Genomic DNA, 27,197 nt, shown 5'->3' with positions numbered 1-27,197 from the left:
ATGTGCAGGATTGAATGACTGAACAATGTTTACATCTCCCTTCTGGCCTAGCAGGGTCGTGAGGCACACCAGGGGCACACCAGTGAGACAGTGGAAGTGCTTTTAGTGGCAAACATCAGGCTTGGCTTTTGTGGAACAAAGCACTTCAGTGTGTCTAATAATGTCTGTGTTATTACAACAACAAGGACCCACTTGTTATGTTTGCCTAAAGTATTACCCCCAAGAGCATTACGAAAAGATGAGTGAACAGGTTTATTAAAGATAAGAAAGGCTGTTATCGGGTGGTTGTTCATTAAATTGACGAATCATTAACCAGAATCTTGAGGAATTTGACTATAAACGCAACAGGTTGGAGACACCAAAGACAAGTGTAGAAGGTAGATCTCTCCGATTCACCAATGACTCTCTTCCTCAGTTGTGAGTGACAGACTGGGAAAGAGATACAGAAAGATCCTGAGGGGAAGCATGATAGCTCCTTTTGAACCGCCTGACAGTTTTACAGAGCTGAGTCTATTGTAATTCATAATTTATAGATTTTGTGTTCTGACACACATGTACTTCACCCAACCGCAAGTGGTGTCTCGATGACAAGAGAGAGCTCAGAGACTGAGACAGCGTAAAATCCAACACAAGCCTCACAACCAAGACAATGTGTTTCTGAAAGTCAATAGCCTGCCCAAAACTGCTTGGAGTTGGGCAACCATAAACACAATGCAACCTCTAATTGATATATACATCATATTTGGAGGGGGATCAAATAATACTCTGAGCAAATACAGTACTCTGTTATAGAACACCTACAATTACACACATGACTGTATTTCATTAGAAAAAGTGAGTCAGTTTTACATACGGTAAGATATAATACAAACAGCTGAGCAGACAAAAATCCTGATACCTAAAATAACAGGCTGGCTTATGACAGCTCAGAGGCAGATGAAAGCACATTACATTATTATGTAAAAGTGATAAGGAGAAAGAGAAACAGCTGAAAAAGGTAAACACTATGAGCATGAATGAGTCACCAGAGGCAATGTTCCTGATATGGAAAATGGGTGGTCAGTTGATGAACTTGTGAATCAAACTAGGCAGCTAATACCTTTGGTCATAACAGTGAAGGTTTTAATTCTCATACACAGGGGCGTTTGCGTGCACACACACACACACTCACTCACACACACAAACGCACACACCTGGGACTTGGACTAAGGAATAGAAACTGTCGAGGATATCACATTTTCTCCCTTGCCTTCTGTGTTCTAGAAACACCCTGTTTCGGCAGAACTATTTTGATGCAGTTTGAATCAATACAGTCTTTTGTGTGGAAACTCCAGACGTGCTATCTGAGAGACTCTCACATCGTCTAGTATGGCCGGCCGGCTCTCCGGCCAGATCTCCTCTACTGTTCCACCAGAGACGCTCTGCCTGCATGAGTGACTGTCCTGGATAATTAAACATAGTGAGGTCTGTCTGGCCCTGGAGCTTCCTGGCCTCAGCTGAATGCTACCCAGCCAGCTCTCTCTTTCTCCCCCCCCCCCCCCTCTCTCTCTCTCTCTCTCTCTCTCTCTCTCTCTCTCTCTCTCTCTCTCTCTCTCTCTCTCTCTCTCTCTCTCTCTCTCTCTCTCTCTCTCTCTCTCTCTCTCTCTCTCTCTCTCTCTCTCTCTCTCTCTCTCTCTCTCTCTCTCTCTCTCTCTCTCTCTCTCTCTCTCTCTCTGTCTCTCAGTCCCTCTATATTTTTTTGTCCCTCCCTTTCTCTTTCTTCCACTCTCTCTGCCTTTCTCTCTTTATCCCTCTCTCCCCATTGCAGCCAGGAGGAGGCCAGGGCAAGTCCCAGCACATCCATTCCTCTCTACTCTTCTGTTTTATCTCTCTTGTTCTGTGATGTTTACTTCCCCTTCTCAAGCCCTCTGGTGTTTTGTCCCTGTAAGGTGGACAAACAGGTTCCTGTGGTCAAGAGGCAGGAGCTAAACTGGGTATGATTGTAGCCAGAGTAATTAACCGACCTCTGGACTCTAGTGAAGTGTTTTATTTTGTCCATGAGGGGTATTCACTTCAGTATTTCGGCACCAGATTTAGAAAGAGCTATGTGTAGTAACCCTGTCCTTTCCAACAGGTACAAAGCAACAGGCCATTCATGTACAGGAAGGTCTTAAAACATATTTATAGATGTTCTGCTGAACTCTGAGACTAAGGAGTTCTGAGAATATTCAGAGAGATTCTTTCTTCACAGTATATTAGATAACTGGCGTCACCATCACATCACTATGGGATCATATCTTTGTTGGTGAATTTTTGTTGACAGTATTGGCTCTTCAACCTATTTTGAAATTCAGCATATTCTGTAGATATTGACAAAAATCATGCATGATCAATTAGCTAAAATGACTCAGCTGATCTTACAATAAAGTAGTTTACTGGCATTTTAAGAGAATGTGAAAAGCTTGAGGAAGCCATTTATCAATGTGGGATGCATCAGCAGTCTGACTGGTTCGTGTTTGCATTCAGATGTTGTCTCTCACTTGAGAAGGCCAGAAATATCCACAAGATCAATCAGTATCTGACACATAAAACCTAATGCAGCGTCCACTCGAATGAAGATCTGCCAGCACATGACAAGATGCTCTTGTGGCATATGAGACACAATTGAAAGTCATCTTCATCACTGTGGCATATGGCTGACAGACAGTGCATGTACATTAAGCGCACAGCATGTTTGATCTCCCAAAGCAGTCCTAAAAAGCTCCGACTGCAGGCTTCAAATCACTATAGCCCAGTCAAAACCTAGCCTACTTACCCACCCATCTGGGAGAGGTGCTGAGATTTGAAGAAAGTGCTCTCCGAGTAGAAGACATGTACACCATGAAAGTAATTGTCATATTGGACATGGATTTCTGAAATATACTTAAAAATGTAGTATTTGTCCTTGAAGCTCATGTTCATGGTACAACACTGACTAAACAGATATGAAGGACAGAGAGGGAGGTGATGAAGAGGAGGAATAATGACTAAAACGAGCAAATCTCCAGACAGCACCTAAAGCAACCAGGTGTTTTCTTAATTGGCTTAATCTGTTTACAGTCAATGATTCTGAGTGAGCATTTGACCTTTCTATCATAGCACATGGTTAACATGTTATCAATGGAGCTTGGGGGTAATGACACATCTGTTTCCCAAGCCCAGGAAGCCACTCTCCCCCTGTTAATGAGATGTGTCCCAGCCTCCTGGTTCCTGGTTCCTGGTTCCTGGTCCCAAGGTCCTGGGCTGGGCTGGGATAGGTCTTGTCGGAAGGATGCCAGCAGGAGGGCATTCCTCTGCTGGCCCCCCGAGTCTCTGTTCTGCCTCACTAGTCTGCATCTGGCAGAGAGGCGAGCTGCTTTCACCACAAAATGAAGACTTGATAAAACAGTGCAGCTAACAGCTGGTTACGGTAACAGAGCAACGGTGGCCATCAGAAAGAAACTCTTTGTTCTCCATAGTCGCTGCGCTATGCGGCCATACGTCACCTAACCGACCCCTGATAGCAGGTTGTATCTGGACTGAGCAATAAGATAAAGAGTCCCTTGAGAGAACGGGATGGAAGAGGGCCAATCACGGCCCCCGGAATGTCTTCTCATTTCCTGGAATACGAGTATGCTTCATTCATCCCATAACAACAATGCATCACCCCTGAGCTTGTCTCACACAAAGCTGTCTCATGCCAGTCACAGCGAAGGTGCAAGGAGAAAAAAGTCAGCATTAATGAGTTGATCGTGAAACTAGTCCATCTTTCATATTCAGGAGTTGCATCAAATAGTAGTTCTTACTTTTTTAGAGTAATCTTCTGCAAAACATTTTTTATAACATTTCTGAAGTATATAGGTTTGCCATCTCTTGCCAGACTGGAAGTTAAACCAGAACAGCGTTATTCTCATGATCTAACAGCAACATAATAAGAAGCTTGTATTCCTTCCTCTCCTGCTCAGTTTCAGCTTCCTCACAGCACTTAGCAAGCACGCTCTAAATCACATATTGTATTTCTCCTAAAGCTTGTAATCACATTAACTTAACAGACAAAATAGAGAGCCAAATCAAGTGAAAACATACTCCAATGAAATTAATTCAAGACATCAGAGTGGATTAGGAGACAAAAGATGAAGCACATAATTGCCGTTAAACGTGGATTTATTGGAAAATCAGTATCATGGTATTTATTTACTCTCATTATAGTTGTTACTAGATCTGAAGGGACTGGCTGAAGGCAATTAGATATGTTTTCATCAAAATAGAAGTTGCATTTTTCCCATCTAAACCTCCATGGAACGCCCATGCCCACACTCTCAGAGTATCCTGGTTTCTTGTCCTGGAGTGGCCTGGCCAGGACTAGAGGCAGGGCTCTCCTCATGATAGCATCAGGCTGCCTTCCAGGGTGTGGTTTGGTCATAATCGGTGGTATATTGTCCTGACTTGCAGGAAAACCTACTTTGAATACAGTCCTTCATGGAGAACACCTTCCTCTGTTTTATCTCCCGGGGTTTTCCTTTTTCCATGGCAAGAGATAGCTGAGCGCATGATGAGAGAGGTACCTGAGAGAGGAGAGGAAGGAGCTGTATTTTTAAACATGACAAGGACACAGGGTTTCCTCCAAACCGTACAGGCTGCTGACAAAGAGCGTATTGTCCTGGTCTACAGGCCTGCTAGGCCACAGAGGGACGGCATTGTGGCATCAGGTAATGCTAGCGGAGATCTGATCTGTGATAGCACCCCATGTTTGGTAAAGTAAGACACTAATATATCACAGGTGCTATTAGGTCACCTCAGTGAAAGTTTGGTGTGTCTTGGCGCAAGGGCAAGGAGACGAAAGCAGAAACCATTTGATTTAAGACAGCATTCCGGAGAAAAAGAGAAAAAGCTGAAAAAAATACACCCTTTGTAAAGTAAGTGATACATCTCAGAAAAGACTTTGTCAGAATGCCAAGCTATGTAATTATAGGTGTTCCTACTTCAAAACCTATGCTGCTATTACAGTGACATGGCATAGAGCGGGGTTGTTTTTCAAAGCATTGTTAAATATGAAGGGCAAACTGATATTATAAATCCATCCTTCTCTCACTCTCTCCCAGACACACACACATACACACACCTTTATCAGGAGTTTTCCTCTGTAACCAGAGTGCTTGGCAGTGTTTCTCTGGTGAGGAGGCCGGACTTGAGACAGGTTCTGTCGTGATCATTATCATGGCTGAGATTTATTGCTTTTACAGCCTGGAAACAGTCAGGAAGAGATAGTGTGTGAGACAGAACAATAAACAGATGACTGAATGGCGATTTCCACTTCCAAATCATAATGGCATGTGCTATTAGTGAAAGTACATGTTTTTTCTTTTATTAATATGACAGACAAGTCTGGGGAACATTCAGTGTTGATTCAATTATATCATTAGAGAAAATGAAGAGGAATATTATGACGTGTTTTTATTCACATTCTTACATTTACAAATCTGCATAAGACTTTATGTACATTCAGTAGTTGATGATGAGGAAGACTTGTGGTCAGTATTGACTGTTCCTGGACCGGGAAGATCCGAGTCGACCACTGAATCTAGCAAAGGCTCCGCAGCACAACCTGAGAGCCCGTACCATGCTGTCTCACTCTGCTCACTCGGATAAAGTCTGCCGTACAAAATGGCGTCATATACAAAATTGTATCAAATCCAGAAGAGAAGACACAGGACGATGTACAGTAGAAATGATCTACCTGAAATGTAACTGAACTATGTAAGTGAACATAAGTCATGAACAAATAGCTGATCTCTGAGGCCTTTCTGTCACATTGTGTCTTCAGTGTCTGCCGACTAGATTTATTTGTATTATGAAATCTAGACACAGAAGGGCTGAGCTGTATGGTCAATTCTGACATAATAAAGGCAGTTGGTCTTAAGGTATTTGCAATGAATTAAGCAATCTATCATATGGAACAAATAACCAATTATGGGATACAATAAAACAAGAACAACTTCTTGTCAACAAAAGACTTACAAACCAAGTAATCATTTTAGATATGAAAACAATAATAATTTAGATAAGGATTGGTAACAATAAACGACTGAAGTTGCCTGATTGACCTTCAAAGTTAATTAATATATTGATATGGTATGATCAGGTTCATATTTGAGGTTGTTGATCAGAGTCTAGAATTTCGACACAAAAATGTAACTTTTATTTAATTTTCAGACAATTAGACAAAAATAAAAATTGTATAATGAAATTATATAATTTGCAGGTGATTGGATCAGTTCTTGTTTTGTAAAGAGCATCTAATTAAATGTGAAAATCACAGTATGGTCTTCATTACAAATTACACTTTTTTTTTTACATAGCATCTGCTTTGTCTCGCTCAACATAATATCCTTCCAGATTATTCTTGATAAATTAAACGTCTGAAACTCTTAACATACCGTATCACACACACAAAATAACCAGTACATCGGCTCACATCAAACAAAGCACAATACCTTCCAACAAAAGAAATACATTAGGAACACAGAGTATCATTGCTTAAATAATTCTAGAAAAATATTTGCTGTACATATTTAACAATTATTTACATTTTGTTTAAAATAACAGTGTTTATACATCAACACACTGTTCAGAATCCATAAACATCTCATTTTGTAAAAGTAAAAACTCAAAGAAAAACTGGAAAAATAAAAACAAATAAACAGGTAACACTGTATGCTGAGTTAGGACCATGTCATTGCTTAAGAAAAGTTGTACTCATAGCTTTAAAACATTACATAGAGCAGTGTTTTTCTTAGTATTACACAAGTGGATCTAAATTATTTTAAATCCACTTGCATAGTAATACAACTGATTAAAATATAACTGTAATTACCACAACAACAAAAAAAATGGAATAGTAATAATAATTCTGGCAAAGGCGCGTGGGCCGCTTTATTCATAAAAAGATGAGAACATAGATGCAGTTTGTGTCCCTCTACAACTTCAACTAGAGACCGCCCAACTTCAGGGTTTTGAACAATGGAAGGTGCACTTATTGCAGCATAAGACCATAATTTCCTACAACTTCAACAGGCACACGATGAAACATCTCAGTGAATACATAATGGCACCATCTCTGTCTAACTATTTGTTTGAATCAACATTTCAAAAGTTACCCCCAGAAAGTTAACTCATGGTGGCTGTACATGTAAATGAACAGGAAGACCCATATCAACAAATCAAATCCACTGGCATATGCAGACAGAAATGTGACACACAGACGACAGCCCAGTGCCAGATCTGTGGATGTGGTCACATTTCCACTGAGTAAGCTTATTCCACAGCACACGTTACTGCATCAACCATCATTCATGATTGGACAGGCTGAAGTGAGAAAGATACTTCCCAGTTCAGACTGCAGATCTGTGGACAACATTTTGTCAGTGTGGCGACAGGCACAGTGACAACTGGGGTCACAAAGTGACCTCTCCAGGTTACACAAGAACACCCCGCACACCTCTCCTCCAGGCTTTCTTCACAGAGAGACACACAATGCTTGCATAGTCTTGGCAGAAACCAGAGAGTGTTCTCGATGTGCCCCTCCTCATCACAGGCCCTGGCATCAGACGTTGTCAAACTTGTGTTTTAGATAGTCTTTTATGACCTTAGCGATAGGTAGATCTTCCAGTAACTTGAGGCTCTGAAGGCCTATGCAATGACGGATTCTTATTCGACACATGTCTTGTAAAGTCCTGGGATGCTCTGAAATACAAGACAAATGTGTTATTTAAATACTGATCTAACAAGATATTAATGCAAGTAGATAGTTATATAAACAGAGATTAAAATCAGTAACTAGATTTGATATAATACACAACTAGATAAGGTATTCCCAATCATTTCGTTTAGCAAATTACTACAAACTGAAAACTCTTTTTGGAACCTTAACCTTCTCTGAGTTCTCTCTACATTCTCAAACCAAACTAGCACCTTGTCATTAGCTACTGCATTGTTTGCTATTAAACTGCAGGAAAGTCCCTCAATTCCAGGAAGCTCGAAAGCTGGAGTTTTATCGCTATTAAGTGGAACTAGTCCCTCCGCCTGCGTCTCCCTCCCGGGGCAGAGGGAAGCACCAAAGCACAGCCAGCTGGAGAAACCACAACACTGAGGGGGGGCAGGGCACAGCTGCAGGTCTGTCTACTGTCACCACAGCCAGGATCCCTGTTGTTAAAGGCTTCAGGTGACACTGCAGTTATTGTTGGAACACAATTTAACCAGGACGTGAGCAATATGGTTTTATTGAAACAAATCAGTGATGTGCTGATGCTGTAGAATCTCTCTACTGGTTAAAATATTTATGTGAGCAACCAGAATCTACCTAAAGGAAACAACACTGGGGTCAGTGTGCAATAGTCTTCAAAGGAGCTTGCTGCCAATCCTCCAGGGTCTCACAGCCAAGGCAGATGAGTTAATCCAGTGAGGCTGTCCTGTAATCAATAAGCCTGTGGATATGTGATCTGCCTGGTCTCAGGAGGCTGTGAATGGGACTGACTTCACATGCCTGTCTGATACACACCAGAGCTCTTTGATATCTTGATATCAAAGTTCAGTGACCAGAGCAGGAATGCAGGCATTGTGCTTCCTAAATCATTAGTGCTTCAGGTACCGTATTCTCCTCTCCCCCCAACCGCCAATTGTTCTGGGGCTGAACACTGGTCATTATAACCTTGTGTTGGCAACGTGCCCTCTCTGTGCATTTCTGAAGTTTCTACTCGTCTCGACTTACAATCCGGCCATATCCCTTGTTTTGTGTAGAACTACAATCCATCATCACCCCACCCATTTTAACCACAGGGTCCTTTCATGTTTGACGACATTCACCATTTTTGTCATCTACATCCCTGCATGAACAAACTGCTACATAACTAGAAACGATTCCAGTTTTGGCTGACCGAAACTCATAATATCCTAACACGTGTCACCAAAAGACTGCATCCCAAACAGCCAAGGAGAAAGAACCCAAACTTCCAGTGGCTAACCTCCCCTATCCTTACGTCAAACCCCAGAGTAGCAGTCCCACTTACTGGTGACCTCCTGCAGGAAGTCCAGACAGGGCCGGCTTATCCCCGACATGCTGACGGCCACGGCCACGGGCGTCTGGCCCTCGTAGTTAATGGTGTTGGTGTCTGCCCCGTACGCGTACAGCATCTGGGCGCAGACCACGTCGTCTCTGAGGGCCGACAGGTGCAGGGGGGTCTGCCCGTCCTCCAGACGGAACAGGTTGGTGTCCGCGCCCCTCTGCAGGAACATGCGGCAGTACGAGTGGTTTCCTTTGATGACGGCGTAGCGCAGCAGGAAGCCGTTCTGGATGTCGATGTTGGCGCTGTGGTCCAGGAGGATCCGAACACAGCTGGAGCGCTCGCGGATGATGGCCAGCTGGAGAGGGGTGGTCCCCTTGTCGCTCAGGGGGTCCACCTCCGCCCGGAACTCCAGCAGGAGGCGGACGAACGAGTCCCGGCCGTAGTGGGCCGCTACGTGGAGGGGCGTCCAGCCGTCGTTGCTCTTAGCGTTGATGATGTCGCTGCGGAACTCGGACTCCAGCATGAGCCGGGCGATGCGGGCTCGGCCGTGCATGGCGGCGTAGTGGAGGGCCGTGAATCCACCGATGAAGTCTTTTACTGTGGGGTCGGCTGGAGAGAGGAACACCAGAAGAGAAGGGAAGAATTGGGGGAGACAAGACAAAACAACAGGTGAGTGTACATTTCAAATGTCCTTCCATTTAGCAGAGTGGAAAGGACAAGAGAGGATTGACTGACAGAAAAGAAATCACTAGGCCTAATGATGTCACATGGCAGTCTACAGCAATTAGAAATAAACATTATAAAGACCCAGGAATCCTGAGGTTTAGCCTGGAGACTCAAGTCGATGAGAAGTCGACAATCCCAGACTGGTAATATACCGCCATCTACAGGACAAAGAAAGCCATGGAGGAAGAACTATTTCAACATCTTCATCCAAGGTTAGGATCCTTACCACCATGCTCTAGGAACACTCTGACACATCTCTCCTTCCCCTTGGCAGCTGAGAAGTGGAGCAGTGTCCAGCCGTTGGCGTCGCGGATCTTGGGAGAGTAGCCTTGCTCCAGCATCTTCCTGACCGTGCACACATCCCCTGCGGCCACCGCGGCCTGGATCTGCAGCTCCTCCTGAAGCTCTGGGTTCCTTCTGCAGTGATGGTTCAGCATCCTGTTACATCTCGTTAAGGGAAGGCTCATCCACACCTAGCCTCTTTTGGGAAACAGACACGATTTGTGATCAGTCCATATCTTCACTTACCAAATCAACACAACTATTTACATTGAGTCATGGAAAGGCCCACCACTGTGACAACTTGATAAATTATTCCTTTATCCAGCACATTTGCCATTCCTACATATTGGTACAAACCCACAGTTCACACCTTCACCTTTTGTCAAATTGGTGATGTATAACTTCTCGCATGTGTCTCTTGGGCATACCAACAGGGCAGTTGTCAGTTGTGAGTACAACTCAAATAGACATGGTTTTAAATCCAATCTGAAAAGTAAACAAAAACAGGAATGCATATACTAGTCTCAGATGTTTTGTCTGTTCAAAACCACTGAATACAAAAACATAACATTTAACTACAACGTTTTGATATTAAACCTGTATAGATCTGTAATGCTCGCAAACGAAGAAGACATCATTCGCTGTCATAAGTTATGACAGAGAATGATGTCTAATCATCAAACTAGACATTACATGTCACCTTAATTAATAATAATAATAATAATAGTACTGTAAGTGTAAACAGATAAGCTGGTTAGCCCAAACAACAGTAATCAATAGCTAGATACTTACCCAAACAAGGTTTTAATGTTTGACTCGTTGGAAACGAACAAACTACTAAGTTATGGAACACAATATAGCCTACCGTGTTCATACTGGACACGTAGCAGGTTGTGGCAGTCTGGAAACAAGGCATTGGAAACAAATCATTGCGTTAGCTCGTATAGCTAGCACAGCCAATTAACTCATACAAAACAATAACCGGTTGACATGTCAGCTTGCCAGCTAGCCTTGCTTTAAAGGTTCGTCCACTTTCCCCCCGAGTCATAATTTAGAAAGACATTTGAAAACATGGGGCAAACTGACAGTGACACCCAAAATTCCTGCATGCAGCATACAATAGCTAATTTGTGTCAAGCTACGACAACTAGCCAACTTCTTTGCTAGTCACACAATTGACTAGTATTACTACAAGTTAGCTTTTACAAAAGCCAGTCGATATATATCACTAACTAGATTACTAGCTGGTGGTAATAACCAGTAGCTAGCTAACGTTAGCGAGTATTTAGCAAAAGCGAACAAACAACAATGGAGTGGCAAGCTGCGCGCTAACATTAGCCATGGCTTGGCTTTTTCAGTTATCATGGTACAGTACCTTCAGTTCTTTCACGGGCTACTTTCCAAGTTAACTAGAGAACTGACACTAAATGACATTATGTTACAACGCAGCTACAAACACCCACTTGTTTTTAAATAAATGCATATTTAGTTAGTTAAGTTAGCTAATGCAGGTTAATAAAATAAGGCAATAGTTAGCTCAATTGCTAGTGCTGGTGCTGGTGCTAGAAGTGTAGCGGTTAGCTGACCAATTTTCTGTACATTTCTTGAGTTGTACAACATTCACCACAATGGAGCTATTAGACTATCAGAACAACTCGTACAATCATCCACTGCTCATTGGCACAACGTAACTAATTGCTAGCTATTAGTAGCTACAAAAATGCAATATACTTACTGAACTAGATGCTATAAGGTTAGCAGACAGGCTAGTTAGCTGGCTCCTCTACTCCACTGTCCGACGCCAACCCCCAGGACGTGCACCACACCAGCCAATAAGATTTCAGACTTGAGGAACGCGAGCTGTCAAACCAGCTTCGTGCTGCAAATCTTAGGTTACCGCAACGTAGGCTTTACATTAGCTAGATTTCGGTTGTACGTAATTAAAAAAAAAATTGTGTTGAATAAATGCGTTTACCATGCTTTGCAAACTACAGATATATATACTTAGCTAATAGCTATCTTGTTTTTCAAAACGTTTTTTTCAGCATCTCAGACTTTGCTTCCGTGAGCACCAGTCACATGGCCCTATCGGGACACTGTAGCTAGAGCTATAGCTTAAAATGCATGCTTGCTGCTTTTCTTTTCGTAAAATATATAGATTTAGCCTATATGGAAAAATAAATGAGTTAATCGGTTACTATGTACTTACTTACTATGTGCAGTTTTTGTACCACATTCTAGCAAAAGAACCAGGAATACGTGAATAACAAAGGTAGGTGAGATATAGCGGTTGACTTACGTTTCGTAATGTATTGCAATGTGTATGTATGTAAACTCTTCAACATAAACCAATGAAGAAAGTTGACATAAAACTAAAATTTTTACAATCTTTTTCAGGTTTCTTCCAACCCATCAAAATGAACTCTATTTTACTCTCTCTAAATGATGCATACCGGAGTTTACTGATTGGAGCATCGCCTAACATAACTGCACAAGAGTTTGCGTCAACAATGTCTTTGTGTGTTCGTAAACCACAAAAACAGTGTTGTGAATCAGTGCCCGTGCCGGACAGGGATGCTGAGTGTTCAGATCAACCCAGAGAACCTTTCAAATCACCAGAGTGTTATGATAATGGCGTCGATGAGATACCCTGCATTGCTCTGACGCTGATGGAGAAAATCTTTTTCAAAATGACATGTCAAAGCTGGTCTCAAGAGACGCTACATTATTTCAGTACGGTGTACAGAATATTATTGCAAGAGTTTGGTATTATGTCAAATCTTGTGAGTAGTTTTGATTTTATATGTTGATTTAATTAAACATGCTTGTAGTTTGTCATTTAAATGTTCCTCTCTGACCCCAACTCCCTTGACAGATTGATATTTTCCAAACCAAGGATCTGTTGACATCTCATCTTGCTGCAAAGTGTGCATCAGCATGTGTTTCTGTTGAGTTACGCTCCTCTGAGAACTTGGTGAGTTGGATGCTCACCTTCAATTGAAACTCCAAAAAACTGTTTTTGAAATGTATAATTTTATCACATCCCAGATACTAATGGACTCTTAGTCAGTTGCTCTCTTTTTCCTCACACAGAATCATTCTCAGATTTTTTCATTTCCTTCTATTTTATTTAAACTCGCAGCCTGTCAATCCCATTTGGGAGAGGAAATGTCTGCAAGTGTTTCTGAACCCCAGTCCAGGACCTGAGTTGGACGGCTGCCTATGGTCTCTCCAAGACGTCATTAAAACACTGCTTAAACAGCCACAGGGACATAGTGGTATTGATCTTACAGTAGACGTCTTTACATTCTGTGAAACAAACAGACCTCAACACTTTTCACTGCCAATACAGTATGCTATACATGTCTTTGTCCCCCCCCCCTTATTTCTTCCTCGTCTTTTTCTCTTGTTTTCCCACCAGGGGCTTTGCAGAAGCTTCTTGCATCTTTTGACCCAGCTCTGTCATCATTGTGCTCTAAGCTTCTCCCTGGAAGTGATGTGGATCAGACAGACAGTGCTTTATACTCCAGCAGCACTGCAAACCGGGGGGCCACGCTGTGCACTCTACTAGACCTACTGGAGGTGCTCACAGCGTCCAGGGTCAGATCAGGGTCTCGTGGCTGTTTCCTGAGTCAGAGGCTGGCTCACACACAGGCCCCCGGGCTGCTGAGGATAGTCATGCGTCCGCTGGACTACTTTGTGAAAAAGCGAGTGATGCTGCTCCTGAAGAGGGTGCTGCTGGAGAAGGCCGGGGAAGACATGGCTTTAGCGAACGTACCAGCCCCCACAGACCGTCACATCTGCAGTGACATGAACGCGCTAACTTCTGAGGTGTTGCAGGCGGTGCATGCTGGTTGGTTACAGGGTGTTCCGGTGGAGTCAGGGTCTGTGTTCTTCAGTGGGACAAGGCAGGCCTGTGATGGAGGCAGTGACCGCCCCGATTATGTCATGCTGAGAGCTGTTAGTCTCGTTCTACTGAAATCCCTGGATTACAAGATCAAATCAGGAAGTGGCACAGGTAAGGACTTAATCAACACCACATCTCACATGTATGAACGCTGCATTCTAGCGAACAGAACCCATTTTGAACCATGTTTCCTGTGCTTGGTTTTGCTCTTCCCCACATGCGCAGCAGGGGGCAGTCTTTTCTTACATATGAAGCCTGTCTGTTTTCCTCTCTGTGTCTCCAGGTGTTGATCCTACAATGGATGTGCCAGGGTGTCTGCAAGGCTTGTTGTTGTTTCTGAACCAGCGAGGGGTCCAGCTGCACCAGCCTTGTCATCCTTGCACCTGGGTCTCTGTGGTGTTTGGAGAGCAGGATGATGACATGATGGAGACAGCCAAAGCCTTACTCTCACTACACCTCCTCCACAACAGGTAACTATAATAGTGACTGGAGGGAGAGCAGTTTAAGAAAGGACCTACAGTACTAGAAAGTTATGGATTGTGTTCACGCCACATTGCCGAAGGCTGCAATGTAATTGAGGGTAAAGTATTTTGTATTTTGGTTCCTCGCCGCAGAGTCTCCTCTGAGATGGGTGTGTTTGCTGGTGCTTCAAATACTGCTTCCTGTTCCACCGGCTGCAACCCTCACTGCCACTTCCTGTCGCTCCTCCGAAGTGTCTCCTTTGACCATAGCATCCTCCTGGACTTCCTCATCTCCACGGAAACCTGCTTCCTGGAGTACTTGGTGCGCTACCTGAAACACCTGCAGGGGGACCGGGAAAGTTTCTCTGAGGCCTGTCAGAAGATGGAGGCGCTGGACTGGACACAGAGGCTGGACAGCTTGGGAGAAGACCTCCATCGGTCTTCACTTGCCCCCTGTAGCAGTGTGTCTCCGCTGGGCCTAGTCCTGCCTAGCCCAGTCCCTCCTCTCCGTCTGGTGGACTATGGAAGCTCAGATGAGTCAGAGACTGAGGTGATGGATGTTTCAGACACACCAAGGAGGGCTACAGGGCTGGAAGCCTGCATCTCAGAGAGCAGGCCGAGGCTTGGCGGCCTCAATCTGTCACAGGGTGATAAGAGGGAACCGTCCTCCTCTTTGGGGCGTACACAGGAAGGACCCCAGCTATCAAGCTCCACAGAGGGTTTTCAGACCACACTTGACTGCAAAAAAACAACAGGGAGGGGATCACAGCCTAGAACGGATCCAGACTGTGGACAAGGGCGGAGTCTGCCAGGACCAGGATGGAGGCTCAGGACTCTTGCCCCTGCCCAAGACAGACGTCATGGAGACCTTGACAGAAGGGCATTCACCTGTCTGTCCGAGCTCAGAGATGTGATAGCCAGGCTGCAGAAGAGGAATCTCTTTCCCTATAATCCCACCTCGCTCCTCAAACTACTGACTAAGATTGAGACAGAAAGTGTTTTTCATCATTGAGATACTACCGATTTAAAATAAACAACGCAAAATTGAAACATGTCTGTTCAGTTTTATTGATAGTCTCTGTATATCGTAGATATCTATTTTAAAAGATATACATACAGTAAGCGAATCCCAGTTCTCCTGTTGGTGTGGGTTATAATACTATTTTGGTGCCCTTCAGCTGCCTGCCAGGTAAATCTTAAATCATGACAGGAAGAGTTAGTCCTGAAAGTGTGTTTACGATCAGTGTTTCAGCTGTGCGTATACTTTGAGCTCTGCTCTATTTACCCATCCTAAGAAAACAAAACATCCACCTCCTAAACCAATACACTTCAGCTGTTTGAATGTTACTTAATCACATCCCTGCCTCTTTGAAGTTCATTCTGTAAGCATGAACATTGTAAGCATGGAACATTGTTCTCAACCTCTGTCTTATCTCCACTCGTAGCTCCTAACTGACCATTCTTATGTTCTCTATGTTACTAGACGTAAGAATAATCTGTCTGTAGAATTAGAAGCTCAATCCAAACAAGCTGGTAAACATTCCCTGAGGGCACCCCTGGCTGTGTGTCTGTGTTGAATGTAAGAGTGTGTCATGGCACTCAGCTAGCCTACCTCCCTACCTGCTAACCTGGAGGGAAAAAAACTGCCAGGCAATTGTCCCCGACTGGGTGTGACCATAAAGCATGTGAAACAAAGGGAGAGTGCCTGCCTGCTTTGTCTGCCTGCCTGCTTGCTGCCTGGCTTTTCAACTGTAGAGGGATAGAGGGCTTCTCTCAGGCTTTGTAGTTTCCCACAGTAAACACAGGAGTAGCAGCAACCAGGTGAGACCGGCTCTTACCTGCTCTCTCTTCTGCAGCAGCAACAGAGGGAAGGTACAGTTATGTTTTTATATGACCTTGGACCTAGTGTAATGATTTTTGTGTTCGCTTTTTCCGTCTGATAGGTGAGGACAAATTGGGATTTCTTGATTGTATACCTGTTCCAGTTAACTTAGAGTACTTTAAGATAACATTCATTTGGTTGCGATGTGAGTTGTTCGAGGGTGAAGTGAACAGCTCCAGGTATGTGCCTGGTCATACATGACTGAGCTGAGCTGAATGAAGACTCTGTTCTGCTAGTAGGTCGATGTACAGAAGTTCCACAAGCTGGGCGCTTCAGCTATCCGCAAACAACTCTGTTTTCCGACCAATTTTATTGTTCTGTAACTGGCTTAGGTTCATAGTTATAAGCATCTCTGGCACTTCTGCCGTCCAGCCGTTATGAAGTCATGAGCCTTTAAAATGAGTAATTACATCTGTCTTCTAGAGCCAATTCTCTAGTTTTAAATGTTTCTCTATAAAACTCTCACCAAGAACCTGATTAGACTCGAATGATGAAATACTCTACCAGCTTTCCCCACCAATGTTGACAATATATATTTTATGTATTCCTATCAATTTGAATGTATTAATTATTTTTAATGAAGATTTAGCTTTAATCCTTAACCCATATAACTGCCAACTGGGTACTTATTGTTTGTGTGATCCAGGCATGTTTGTGGGAATGGTAAGACCCTGAAAAAGAAAAGTGCTTGTGTTACTTGAAATGGATAGACAGATATTTTAGAAAGGAGAGACAAAAGTCTATGGATTTTAAACAGTGCATTGTGATGTGCATCTTTCTGCATCATACAACATTACACAGTGTGAGGTGGGTTTGTTATCTGGACCTCAAGATGATCGTTATGGTCAGGTGGTGTGTTCCGGTGGACAGGCAAATACGCCAAGTCACATGTTAATTACTCAGGGACCTAGAGGTGGTGACATCTGCAGTGATGTCATAATTGTACCAGTACAACACACACACGTGGGGCACCAGTCAAAAACAAAACCTACCCAAGTGATCCTCCTATTTATGACATGACGAGGTGTTGTGCTGTGTCTAAAGGCATGTGTGGTGCACAAGTCATTTCTCCGCTCTGCGGTTACATGGCTTTCTTAGTATTCCAGATGCGTCCAACTTGCAGCACATTCAATGACACGTCACGTGAACTACCAGAGCGAGTCTGGACCATCCGCAAAAGAGTACAGAGTGTTCTCTGGGTTGATGAGGTCATAGTGGGATTGACTGCCCCCATCATACAGTGGTAGAGTCTCTTACTATAAGGGAGTCCAAGGTTGAGTTAGTCTCTGACTAAAGATAACCCCTACTTGCTCCACTAATAACTGTCCCCATGATCACAGCACTCTGAATCTTCCTTTGTTTCTTGGGGGCACCAAACAGAGGGCAGGAGCTCTTGGGAGTGTGGAGTTTCAGGGGCTCCTATTGTCATCATGTTTAGGTTCTTGGGAGGTGGAATCTGACCGGGGTTGAGAGTCAGCAGATTCAGCCTGAGGCTCTGGAGGGCCCCCATGGAGGTCTGTTGACTGTTGCTACGTCAGTGTTTCACCTTCCAACACTCACAAACCAGTCAACAAGATTGCTGCTGCTGTGGCACATGGAGGGGTTCTGTGATGTAACCTGTGATGAACTCTTGCATTATTGAAAAACTGTTCTGTTTATTAAAGCTTTTTTTTCCTGTCCCAGGATGTTTTGCTAAGATGCAGGTTTTATTGATTGTCTGCCAGTGAGGTTTTCCCTGGTGACGTTGTGTGTGCGTAGGAGACGAGAGATCTTGTGAAATGGGCGAGAAATGCTGCGTCAATATTTGTTGTGGAAATAAAGAGTGGGTCACCCTATGCGTTTTTGTATATGACCAATCGCAATGAAGATAAGACAGAACAGTCATATTGCCCAATGGTGAGGCCTTAATAACTTCTGTTCAGTAGTTTGGAAAGTTTTATGATCCAGCGAGAATGTTTCTTGAGCAGCTTGCTCCTCCTCACATGTGACACAGGGACCCTGCAGTGCCATGATTGACACTCTGTATCAGTGGTTCTGGTGGGATCGGATCTGGTTGCCGGTCAACCTGACATGGGCCGACCTTGAGGACAGAGAGGGGCGTGTCTATGCCAGAGCCTCACACCTGTACGTCACAGTGCCCTACGCCATAGTCTTCCTACTAATTAGATACCTGTTTGAAAGGTAAGGTGAGCTTCTTATACACACACACACTGCACTTTGGAAAGTTTAGCTCATAACACACGCAGCCATGCTATTTGTCAGACAGAAAGGTGACTTTAAAATTCCCATTCAGTGGCCAGCATCACTTGGCAGGATCATGGTGCCACATGCTTCAGGAAGGGTTGTTTCATAGTTCACTGATTCCCAAAGTTTACTGCGAAGCACCTTCCTTAAAATGGTCTTGTGACCTATCCAGTAAAACATTTTCCACTGAGGAAATATTACTTTGCCCAGGCCAGAGAGACGAGGCATTTTAATGTTCGGTATAAATGTACCAGGTGACATGTCCTTTGTCTACGTGGCCATTGTTTGTGTTTGTAGGCTGTTGGAGGGAAGCAGGTCTCCAGTTACAATTTCACCTGCTTGGTTGTGCCGGGCGGGGATGTGTATCTTTATTAACCAGTTCTCACTGGTACAGTATGTTCTTACTTCCAGGTTGATAGCAACACCGGTAGCAGCCTCAGTGGGGATCAGAGAGAAAGTCAGGCTGAGAGTGGAAAACCCCATCCTGGAGCTCTGCTACATCTCTCACTCCAGAAACCCTACACAGGTACCCCCTTAACCCAAACTCCTAATCCTGGACAGACCCTAGCCCCAACCCTAACTTCACACCCTGGAGAGGTAAACCCTAACCCTGGTTTACGGTTTCCTCGCCCCCTGTGTTTTGAAAGTGTGTGTGTACCAGCTCATCCATCTGCCTGAGCGTGGCGTGTGGCGAGTGGAGGTCACACCATCGAAAACCATTTTGAAGGTTTTAGATGGGATCACTGATGCTTAAAGGTCGTTCAGATGACACACGCACACACAAGTGCAGGGAGTGGAGACCTTGAGAAACACACACGCATGCAGGAAGTGTCTACCGAACAGATTGGGTCTCTACATTTTCCCATCCACACTGTCCTTCCTCCAAGGAAGAGAGCGATCTGTTCTGTTCTATGTTTTTGCATTGGGGTTCTTTGTTCCATGTGAGCACGGGGGGAAAACATGGGAGAACAACTCCACACAGAAAGGCCCGGAAGACAGCTCACCAAATCTCTGTTAAGAGATCATCTGTTTCCCTGCCTACAATTGTTGCTCTGAGAAAGTTAGAAAATGGATCATAATTTGTGCTTCTGAGGACATTAAAAAGTACAGTAATAAGTAGCTAGATGTGTTTGTGTGTTTGTGTTGCTCATTGTGTTGAGGGTGTTTCTCCTAGGCAGACATTGATGGGCTGTCTAAGAAAAGTGGCTGGTCAGTCAGGCAGGTGGAACGCTGGTTCAGAAGGAGACGCAACCAGGACCGACCTGGAGTGCTCAAGAAGTTCAGAGAAGCCAGGTGAGTTTTTGTATCATGATCAAATGTGTGTGTTTGTTAGTTTGTGTTAGACAGAGAATATCATGACTTCATTCAATAGTGCCCCCTGCCTAGGGATGGGTATCGAGAACCGGTTCTTGTTTAGAACCGGTTCCCAGTGAATCGATTCCTTGGAATCGTTAGTAAAATTCCTTAATGATTCTGTTAACGATTCTCTGTGCCGTTAAACAATTAAAATGCTAAGTTTAATAATAGATTAAAAATCGATATGCTCAGATTAATAATGGGACACGCGAACGTCTGTCTGAATAAACTATAAAAGTTCGCGCATAGACATACTGCAGCAAACATGGCAACTAGGAAGCTTTCTAAAGTTTGGTTGTATTTCACACGACAAAATGACAACAACGCCACTTGTAACGCGTGTAAAAAGTCTATTTCGTCGAAGGGAGGAAATACTACAAATATGAAGAAGCATTTGAACACACAGCATGGAATGAACTATTGGAACGTCATGTGTTCGATGCATGCAGCAGCGCAGCTAACGTTTCATCTCTAACTATCTAAGGTAGAGCTAAACTGCTCAAAAGTGATCACAACCACTTGTTGCCTGAAAACGCCTAAACAACATACCCAAAGTACATTGAAAGCCGTTGTTGAACCATTTGGAGTACATGCATGTAAATGGTCTCTTTTGAAAGGTGACACTGAAGTTATTTTCCCTGTTGTTAGGACCCCTGTAAGTCCTACTGGTGTTGAGTAATATAAGCTTGAACACAAGGAAACTGAAAGTTTCTATCTCCGACTAGATTTTGTTTTGAAAACAGAGGCCTGAAGAGGCCTAGAGGTGGTAGGTATTAGCTAATTTCAGAGCCAGTCAAAGCCAGTTTGAGAAATTCGTTTAGAACGAGTGTGTGTGTGTGGGGGGGTGCAGGACGCACAGAGCTATGGCTGTAGAGGGGAACATCGATAAGAGAATCGATAAGGAATCGAATCGATAAGCAGGAATTGATAAGGAGTCGGAATCGTTAAAATCTTATCAATACGCATCCCTACCCTTGCCTGTTTTTGCAGTTGGAGGTTGTTCTTTTATCTGTTTGCATTCATCGGAGGAATAGCAGCCCTTCATGATGTGAGTACACTGTTTCTTTTTCCCCAGTCAGATTGGTTTGGTACTGTTTGTGAGTTTAAACAGTTCGAAGCGTTTCTCCACATGTAAATACAGTACATACATTCACTGTCTCTTAAAGTCTGAGCCAGGCCGGATTTGTCAGAACAGAACATTACTCATAGTCCTCCCTCTTAGGAGCCAGCAGGAAAGAGTAGGGGAGGGCAGGAGAGTATAAAGGAATTTAAGCTAAACCAAATATGAGCAATTGTAGGTGGAATTAATCTGTGATGACTTGCTGTGAACATGCTGGTTGTTTTATGCTTTTGTGTGTTATGTCTCTCCAGAAAGAGTGGTTTTATGATACACGTAAAGTATGGACTGGTTTTCCACAGCAGGTGTGTATGGATTTGAGTGTTTTCTCCAACACCTACCACACTGCATTTGCCCTCGTCACGTGTCATCAATAAAATATAAACACAACACATAACTTTTAACGGTCTTCACTAACATTTTCACGCAATATCCACATTTACAACATTGCATAAGACTGCCGATAATTGTCATCTCAGGTCCAGTACAGGTCCTTATTTAGAAGTAAGTCTGTTTTTGTTTGTTTTATGAGGGGAAGAATGCATGTGTTGAGCTGATCCATGTTGATACTTGCTTGGTGCCAGGTCCTAATCAAAGAATGATGTCAGTCTCACTGGAACACTGCTGGTATGATTAGCCTACAGTATGTTCAGCCTCAGGACCAAGCAGGCTGGGGTTTTGAGTCAAATACAGGAGAGCGAGTGACAAACACACATGCACAGACATACAGCAGTCAGACCCTCCAGTGAGCAGCTCTCTGACTAAGGAAAGAGCCTGGGGATACTTGTCTTTGTGTTGAATCTTTTTTGTGTGCTGAATGACTGAGATTATCTCATGAAAATGTGGGGTCTTGTTACCTCTCCTTTCGCTCTTTAATTCATTCTTGCTTCTCTCTCTCTCTCTCTCTCTCTCTCTCTCTCTCTCTCTCTCTCTCTCTCTCTCTCTCTCTCTCTCTCTCTCTCTCTCTCTCTCTGTCTTTATTTCTTTCTTTCTCTCTCTCTCTCTCTGTCTTTATTTCTTTCTTTCTTTCTCTCTCTCTTTCTCTCTCTCTCTCTCTCTCTCTCTCTCTCTCTCTCTCTCTCTCTCTCTCTCTCTCTCTCTCTCTCTCTCTCTCTCTCTCTCTCTCTCTCTCTCTCTCTCTCTCTGTCTGTCTTTCTCTCTCTCTCTCTCTCTCTCTCTCTCTCTCTCTCTCTCTCTCTCTCTCTCTCTCTCTCTCTCTCTCTCTCTCTCTCTCTCTCTCTCTCGCTCTCTTGCTCTCTCGCTCTCTCTCTCTCTCTCCACCCTCCCCTCTCCCTCTTTTCAGTCCATGTTGGAGTCTCAGTACTGGTATTACATCCTGGAGCTGAGCTTCTATGGGTCTCTCATCTTCAGCGTCACCGTGGATGTGAAAAGGAAGGTGAGTGTCAGGTGACAGATCCCCTCCCTGGAGCCCGGGGGCCTGAGCCTCTTTAGTTCACACAGTCACCAGGTGCAAACACACCAGCTTCATGGTCTCCTCTCATTTTCCAACACTGGACGTTGACTGAGTTGATCAACTTTGGCATATTTTAAAAGGCTGCTGTTCTGATACAAAGTAATGCCACCCTTGCTAAAAAAACAACTGTTTCTTTTTAGGACTTCAAGGAACAAATCATTCACCATGTCGCCACCTTGGTCCTACTCTCCTTCTCCTGGTGTGCCAATTACATCCGCATAGGAACCCTGGTCATGCTCGTCCACGACGCTTCTGATATCCTGCTGGAGGTAGGCATGTGGCCAGGTACAGACCTTCCACTCAGAGACATTTGGCCAGGTACAGACCTTCCACTCAGAGACATGTGGCCAGGTACAGACCTTCCACTCAGAGACATTTGGCCAGGTACAGACCTTCCACTCAGAGACATGTGGCCAGGTACAGACCTTCCACTCAGAGACATGTGGCCAGGTACAGACCTTCCACTCAGAGGAAAGGAAGTCCACAGGCAGCACTGTAGTACTGACATGTAAACAATGAGTGAAAAGCCAGAAGTGATTTGAGAGACTCACTTCACACAGCATTTGACGATGCGGTTCAAATACAATCCAGATGTAACCTAATAAGAGCAGCTTGATAGTGAGACTGCTGACTGTGCAGTTGGATAATGGGCGACTAACTAGTGTATGTTTTGATTTGATTTGTGTTTGTGTATTACAGTCTGCCAAGTTGTTTAACTACGCTAAATGGGAAAGAACCTGCAACACTCTCTTTGTTGTGTTTACGGTTGTGTTCATGGTTACACGACTCGTCATCTTCCCATTCTGGTAAGCCAACTGACAGCGTGTGTGTGCGCATGTGCGAGCGTGTGTGTGAAGCGCGTGATGTGTGTTTACCTGTTTGTTATTTTGTTATACAGATCTCTAGAAGTCAGAGTTATGAATACCAAATCAATGCATCATGAGTGCATTGTGATAGTAATCTCAATATTTGCTGAGAAATGTTTGCCCAGCCTCTCCTTAGAGGAACAAATACGACGGATATCATTCTCCGAACACAAGCATTAGACTTTGGCCTTTGTCCGGTTATTGTTTTCTGCAGAGAAAGCCTACACACATCTCTGGCACTGTTCTGACAGCTTTATCAATTTGACAATCCATTAAACCAAACCTGCTAAAATAGATGATCAAAACAACATATCTTTTTAATTAGCGTAGGTAGAGCATCAAGTCCCATGACTTGGTTATCAAACACAATGGACATTGAATAATAGAACAATACATTATTTTCCCACACAACAAGCTCAGTTGGGGATGGCAATTTTGTGCGCGTGGGTATGTAGTTTTTTATCTGTTTTGTGATGTAGTCTTTGTGCATCGTGATCTAGTTTCGTGTTTGGGGCCGTGCCCTGGTTCTAATGTGTGGTGTCTCTGTTGCAGGCTAATCCACTGCACTTGGGTGTACCCTCTGGAACACTATGCTGCGTTCTTCGCCTACTATTTCTTCAATGCGATGCTGGTGATCCTCCTCTTCCTCCACATCTTCTGGGCCTACCTCATCTTACGCATGGTCAAGAAGTTCCTCTTTGGCAACGTAAGTGTTGCCCATCACCGCTGCTAGCCGTGACGTGGTTAGTTCCCTCCAGAGGAGTGAAGCATATGAGCTCTGCGGGTCCGAGTGTCTTAGTGAATAAGGCAGGGCAGAGAACAAGCACAGGAGTGGGTTTTCTCGTGCTTTTATCATCTTCTGATACCCGTTTATTTCCATGGAGGATCGGAACTCCTGAGTACCACATGGTTTATGAGAATCCATTCACAGGTGCCTCTTTCATGTTCATCTGTCTCTGATCTTCAAACAGATAGTGTAGACTCCAGGAACAGTGCACCATGGAACACAGGTCCTGTTTCCCAGCAACCCTATGGCCTCAGAGAACTCTGCTGCCTCCACACTGCTCTTCCTGCTGCCTCCACACTGCTCTTCCTGCTGCCTCCACACTGCTCTTCCTGCTGCCTCCACACTGCTCTTCCTGCTGCCTCCACACTGCTCTTCCTGCTGCCTCCACACTGCTCTTCCTGCTGCCTCCACACTGCTCCTCCTGCTGCCTCCACACTGCTCCTCCTGCTGCCTACACACTGCTCTTCCTGCTGCCTCCACACTGCTCTTCCTGCTGCCTCCACACTGCTCTTCCTGCTGCCTCCACACTGCTCTTCCTGCTGCCGGCAGTGTGACCTCATGCCAAGCCCCTGTACCCAATGTGCCATTGTCTGGCCTCTCCCGTAGTAGTGTTGTGTTGCTGCGTTCGTGTGCTGGTGTTGGCCCGGTACCCCAGCCCTGTCAGAAACAGACTGCCAGGGACGGATGGGGACCAGACATAATCACTGTGCCGAACAAGCACACAGCCAGCAGCAGTTGCTACGGAGACCTAATTATTAGTGATTTAGCAGTTGTTGTAGCTACCAGAATAGTGTTTCAGAGCAGAACATTGTGTTTTCAGAGCTCTGTGATTTAGGAGAGGGTAATCCTCCTGAGAGCCTCCCACTCCAGCTGATCCTAGGATAGTGACAATGTGGGCTGGGGTTGCATTGCTAGAAACACTATCGTTAGGTTCAGGTTTCACCTGGGCTTTGGGGTGAATGGCAAGTTGTTTTGCAAGTTTATGTGGGATGGAGCAAGACACCCTAGAGGTAGACTGGAGTAGATGTGGCCGAACACCTTTACAGTTTCATTGTCTTTTGGGATTTCTTCTGTGCTGAATTGCTTGTTTGATTGGACACAAATTCAAAGGTTTCTGTGAATAATTCAAACATTATAATAAATACAACTAAATATGTGTTAGGCTGGTTTTAATTCTCAACTTATTCTTCTTTCAAAGTTAACCGGAGATGTAAGAAGTGAAAACGAAGAGGAGGATGAAGATGGGAGCATTTCTACAGAGGAAGAGGAGAGACACCACAGAACAGGCAACGGTGTGGGTAGGGCCACCAAGGAGGGAACCAATGGATGCTCTGGACGCCTATCCATGTCTGAAAACATCTGTCAGTCAAAGACTGTGTACTGACCAGAAACTCATTCTTACTGGTTGAGTCCTGCACACAAAAAATGGTGGGAAGGGGAAGGGAGGGGTGATGATGTGAGTAATCGAACAATGTTGAACAGATCCTGTCCCATCTAGACAAAATAAAAAAAGTATTTCTCCAGTACATGGAGTGTGACCTAGTCCAACAAAAATGGCCGTGTCCATCAGAGCGTCCGTACGCGGAGCAGTGCAGACGTAGAGGCTGACCTTACTGCGTTCTTTTCAACTCCAAACGATGACATGGCTCCTATGTTTGAGGAGAGCAGTGTTGTTGATGGCACAGCTTCCCATGTAGGCCCCTTCAGAAAGATAAACACCCCGAGAGTGAAACTGGCCAACAAAACACACAGCCCCGTGTTTGGTATCGTCATCATATTTAATTGGTTCCGTATTGTTTCAGAAACACAGAGTGAGCACATCATATTAGTCTGCCTGGGCCCCTGTGTCTTGGCCCCTCTTCGGTCAGGACCTGCTGGGGTTTATGGGCTGCGTTCGCTTGCGGCAAGTTTTATCTCAACCTGTGCTGGAGTTGTTTATGGTTACAGAGAGATGAATGGGGCCTGATATCACTAGTGACTCTTCCAGATAAGGTGGTCGTATCTCTCTGCTTGTCCTCTCTGACCACAGTAAAGCCCTGCTGAACTCAGCCACTTATAGCCCGTACTATTAGGTCTTGCTTCTCAACTATGTTGGCTAGCACCAGGCTGAAACGACAATGTACTATGCTGTGCCATTTTATACCTTCTCATACATACTGTACAGTGCACACCTATACCATTTCATTGTACACTACAGCACATGGTACATTCTGAACAAATTGTGGTTTTTGACCCAAGGCCATAATTGAGGTCTGATGTATATTTATTTTGTATTGAAGTATTTCATGGATTCACAAGAGAGTGTGAAGCAGACTTATGAAGAAACATTTCTGCAGCATTTAGAAAAATCTATTTTTGAATGAAGCATGACAGAATGATTCCGAGGTCCCAAATATTGATTCTAATGTTCTCAAATATTGTTTTGTTTTATGTAGGATATTGTATATGCCAATGATGGATCAAACATCCATTTTGTAAGTCTGGGTTGTTTTATAATTTTCAAAAAGAAAAGGTAAGACTTCCACTACTACTGTCTGTAAATTTCATATGCCAATAAAATGATTTTCTTGGCTGACAGTTTGACCTCCAGTTTACTGCGGTTTCATTTTACACGATTCGTACTGCATATCACTGTGACGATCACCTAGAACTTAGCTTGGTTTCCATCCTGTCATACCCCAACAGGCCTCTGGGGGGAGTAAATCACCACAGTCCTCAACTCAAACTGAGCAGGATCAGACGTGTTTTGCAGCCTCTGCACATGCATGCCATCTGAATTTTAAGAACAGTCATCTTCTGACTCTGTATAGGTCTAATGGTGATCTGTCAGGGTGGGTTAACTCTTCATAGTCTGTCTCCGTAAAGGAATTACCTTGAGATCAATTCTATAGGAACAGTTTGCAAGGCTGACTTCAGATCAGAGTCAGATAACTTCCTGTCTCCATCCTAGTGGCTCTTCTCTTTATCTGCAGAGGACGTAAAGATTGGCTCCTCTAATCATGAGATAGACCAATCAAAGCCCTCAAACCTGAATTC

The 27,197-nt window shown here is 44.1% G+C and overlaps 3 protein-coding genes across 9 annotated transcripts; 2 read left to right on the top strand and 1 right to left on the bottom strand.

Annotated features, from left to right (window-relative positions):
* Positions 1–6,215: 6,215 nt before the first annotated feature.
* On the bottom strand, positions 6,216–11,992 carry asb7 (ankyrin repeat and SOCS box containing 7). 4 transcript variants are annotated; one of them, XM_062471035.1, is made up of 6 exons: positions 11,803–11,992; positions 10,933–10,968; positions 10,425–10,553; positions 10,012–10,263; positions 9,063–9,668; positions 6,216–7,740 (listed from the first exon to the last, which is right to left on the bottom strand). In XM_062471035.1, the coding sequence occupies exons 4-6, from the start codon at positions 10,250–10,252 to the stop codon at positions 7,601–7,603; spliced, it is 987 nt and encodes a 328-aa protein (XP_062327019.1). In that variant the 5' UTR covers positions 10,253–10,263; positions 10,425–10,553; positions 10,933–10,968; positions 11,803–11,992; the 3' UTR covers positions 6,216–7,600. The 4 variants fall into 4 exon arrangements, with proteins under 4 accessions (XP_062327019.1, XP_062327020.1, XP_062327017.1 ...); XM_062471036.1 differs by having other exon boundaries at positions 10,012–10,265; positions 10,444–10,553; positions 10,860–10,968; positions 11,803–11,990; XM_062471033.1 differs by having other exon boundaries at positions 10,012–10,265; positions 10,444–10,553; positions 11,803–11,990.
* Positions 11,852–15,479, top strand: lins1 (lines homolog 1). The gene is made up of 7 exons (XM_062471031.1): positions 11,852–12,339; positions 12,465–12,850; positions 12,943–13,041; positions 13,210–13,345; positions 13,489–14,085; positions 14,258–14,444; positions 14,589–15,479. Exons 2-7 carry the CDS (start codon positions 12,485–12,487, stop codon positions 15,445–15,447), a joined length of 2,244 nt encoding a protein of 747 aa, XP_062327015.1. The 5' UTR covers positions 11,852–12,339; positions 12,465–12,484; the 3' UTR covers positions 15,448–15,479.
* Positions 15,480–15,972: 493 nt separating this feature from the next.
* Positions 15,973–26,738, top strand: cers3a (ceramide synthase 3a). 4 transcript variants are annotated; one of them, XM_062471658.1, is made up of 11 exons: positions 15,973–16,256; positions 18,311–18,498; positions 18,973–19,087; positions 19,736–19,854; positions 20,908–20,965; positions 21,289–21,339; positions 22,338–22,430; positions 22,649–22,777; positions 23,208–23,314; positions 23,927–24,080; positions 25,360–26,738. In XM_062471658.1, the coding sequence occupies exons 2-11, from the start codon at positions 18,326–18,328 to the stop codon at positions 25,543–25,545; spliced, it is 1,185 nt and encodes a 394-aa protein (XP_062327642.1). In that variant the 5' UTR covers positions 15,973–16,256; positions 18,311–18,325; the 3' UTR covers positions 25,546–26,738. The 4 variants fall into 4 exon arrangements, with proteins under 4 accessions (XP_062327642.1, XP_062327640.1, XP_062327641.1 ...); XM_062471656.1 differs by having other exon boundaries at positions 15,973–16,307; XM_062471657.1 differs by lacking the exon at positions 15,973–16,256 and adding an exon at positions 16,259–16,378.
* Positions 26,739–27,197: the final 459 nt, after the last annotated feature.

The sequence above is a fragment of the Osmerus eperlanus genome, chromosome 10, assembly GCF_963692335.1.
Source record: "Osmerus eperlanus chromosome 10, fOsmEpe2.1, whole genome shotgun sequence".
Taxonomy (NCBI): domain Eukaryota; kingdom Metazoa; phylum Chordata; class Actinopteri; order Osmeriformes; family Osmeridae; genus Osmerus; species Osmerus eperlanus.
Note: the sequence above shows the minus strand (reverse complement) of the source record. Positions and strands in the feature narration are given on the sequence as shown.

Coding starts and splice junctions, on each gene's coding strand:
- asb7 (XM_062471035.1), bottom strand. CDS start 10,252: ATGAGCCTTCCCTTAACGAGATGTAACAGGATGCTGAACCATCACTGC. Junction 9,669..10,011: donor AGTGTTCCTAGAGCATGGTG/GTAAGGATCCTA, acceptor TCCTCTCTCCAG/CCGACCCCACAGTAAAAGAC. Junction 7,741..9,062: donor CTTCCTGCAGGAGGTCACCA/GTAAGTGGGACT, acceptor CTTGTATTTCAG/AGCATCCCAGGACTTTACAA.
- lins1 (XM_062471031.1), top strand. CDS start 12,485: ATGAACTCTATTTTACTCTCTCTAAATGATGCATACCGGAGTTTACTG. Junction 13,042..13,209: donor TACGCTCCTCTGAGAACTTG/GTGAGTTGGATG, acceptor TTAAACTCGCAG/CCTGTCAATCCCATTTGGGA. Junction 14,086..14,257: donor CAAATCAGGAAGTGGCACAG/GTAAGGACTTAA, acceptor CTGTGTCTCCAG/GTGTTGATCCTACAATGGAT.
- cers3a (XM_062471655.1), top strand. CDS start 18,166: ATGACCAATCGCAATGAAGATAAGACAGAACAGTCATATTGCCCAATG. Junction 20,966..21,288: donor GAATAGCAGCCCTTCATGAT/GTGAGTACACTG, acceptor ATGTCTCTCCAG/AAAGAGTGGTTTTATGATAC. Junction 21,340..22,337: donor GGACTGGTTTTCCACAGCAG/GTGTGTATGGAT, acceptor CCCTCTTTTCAG/TCCATGTTGGAGTCTCAGTA.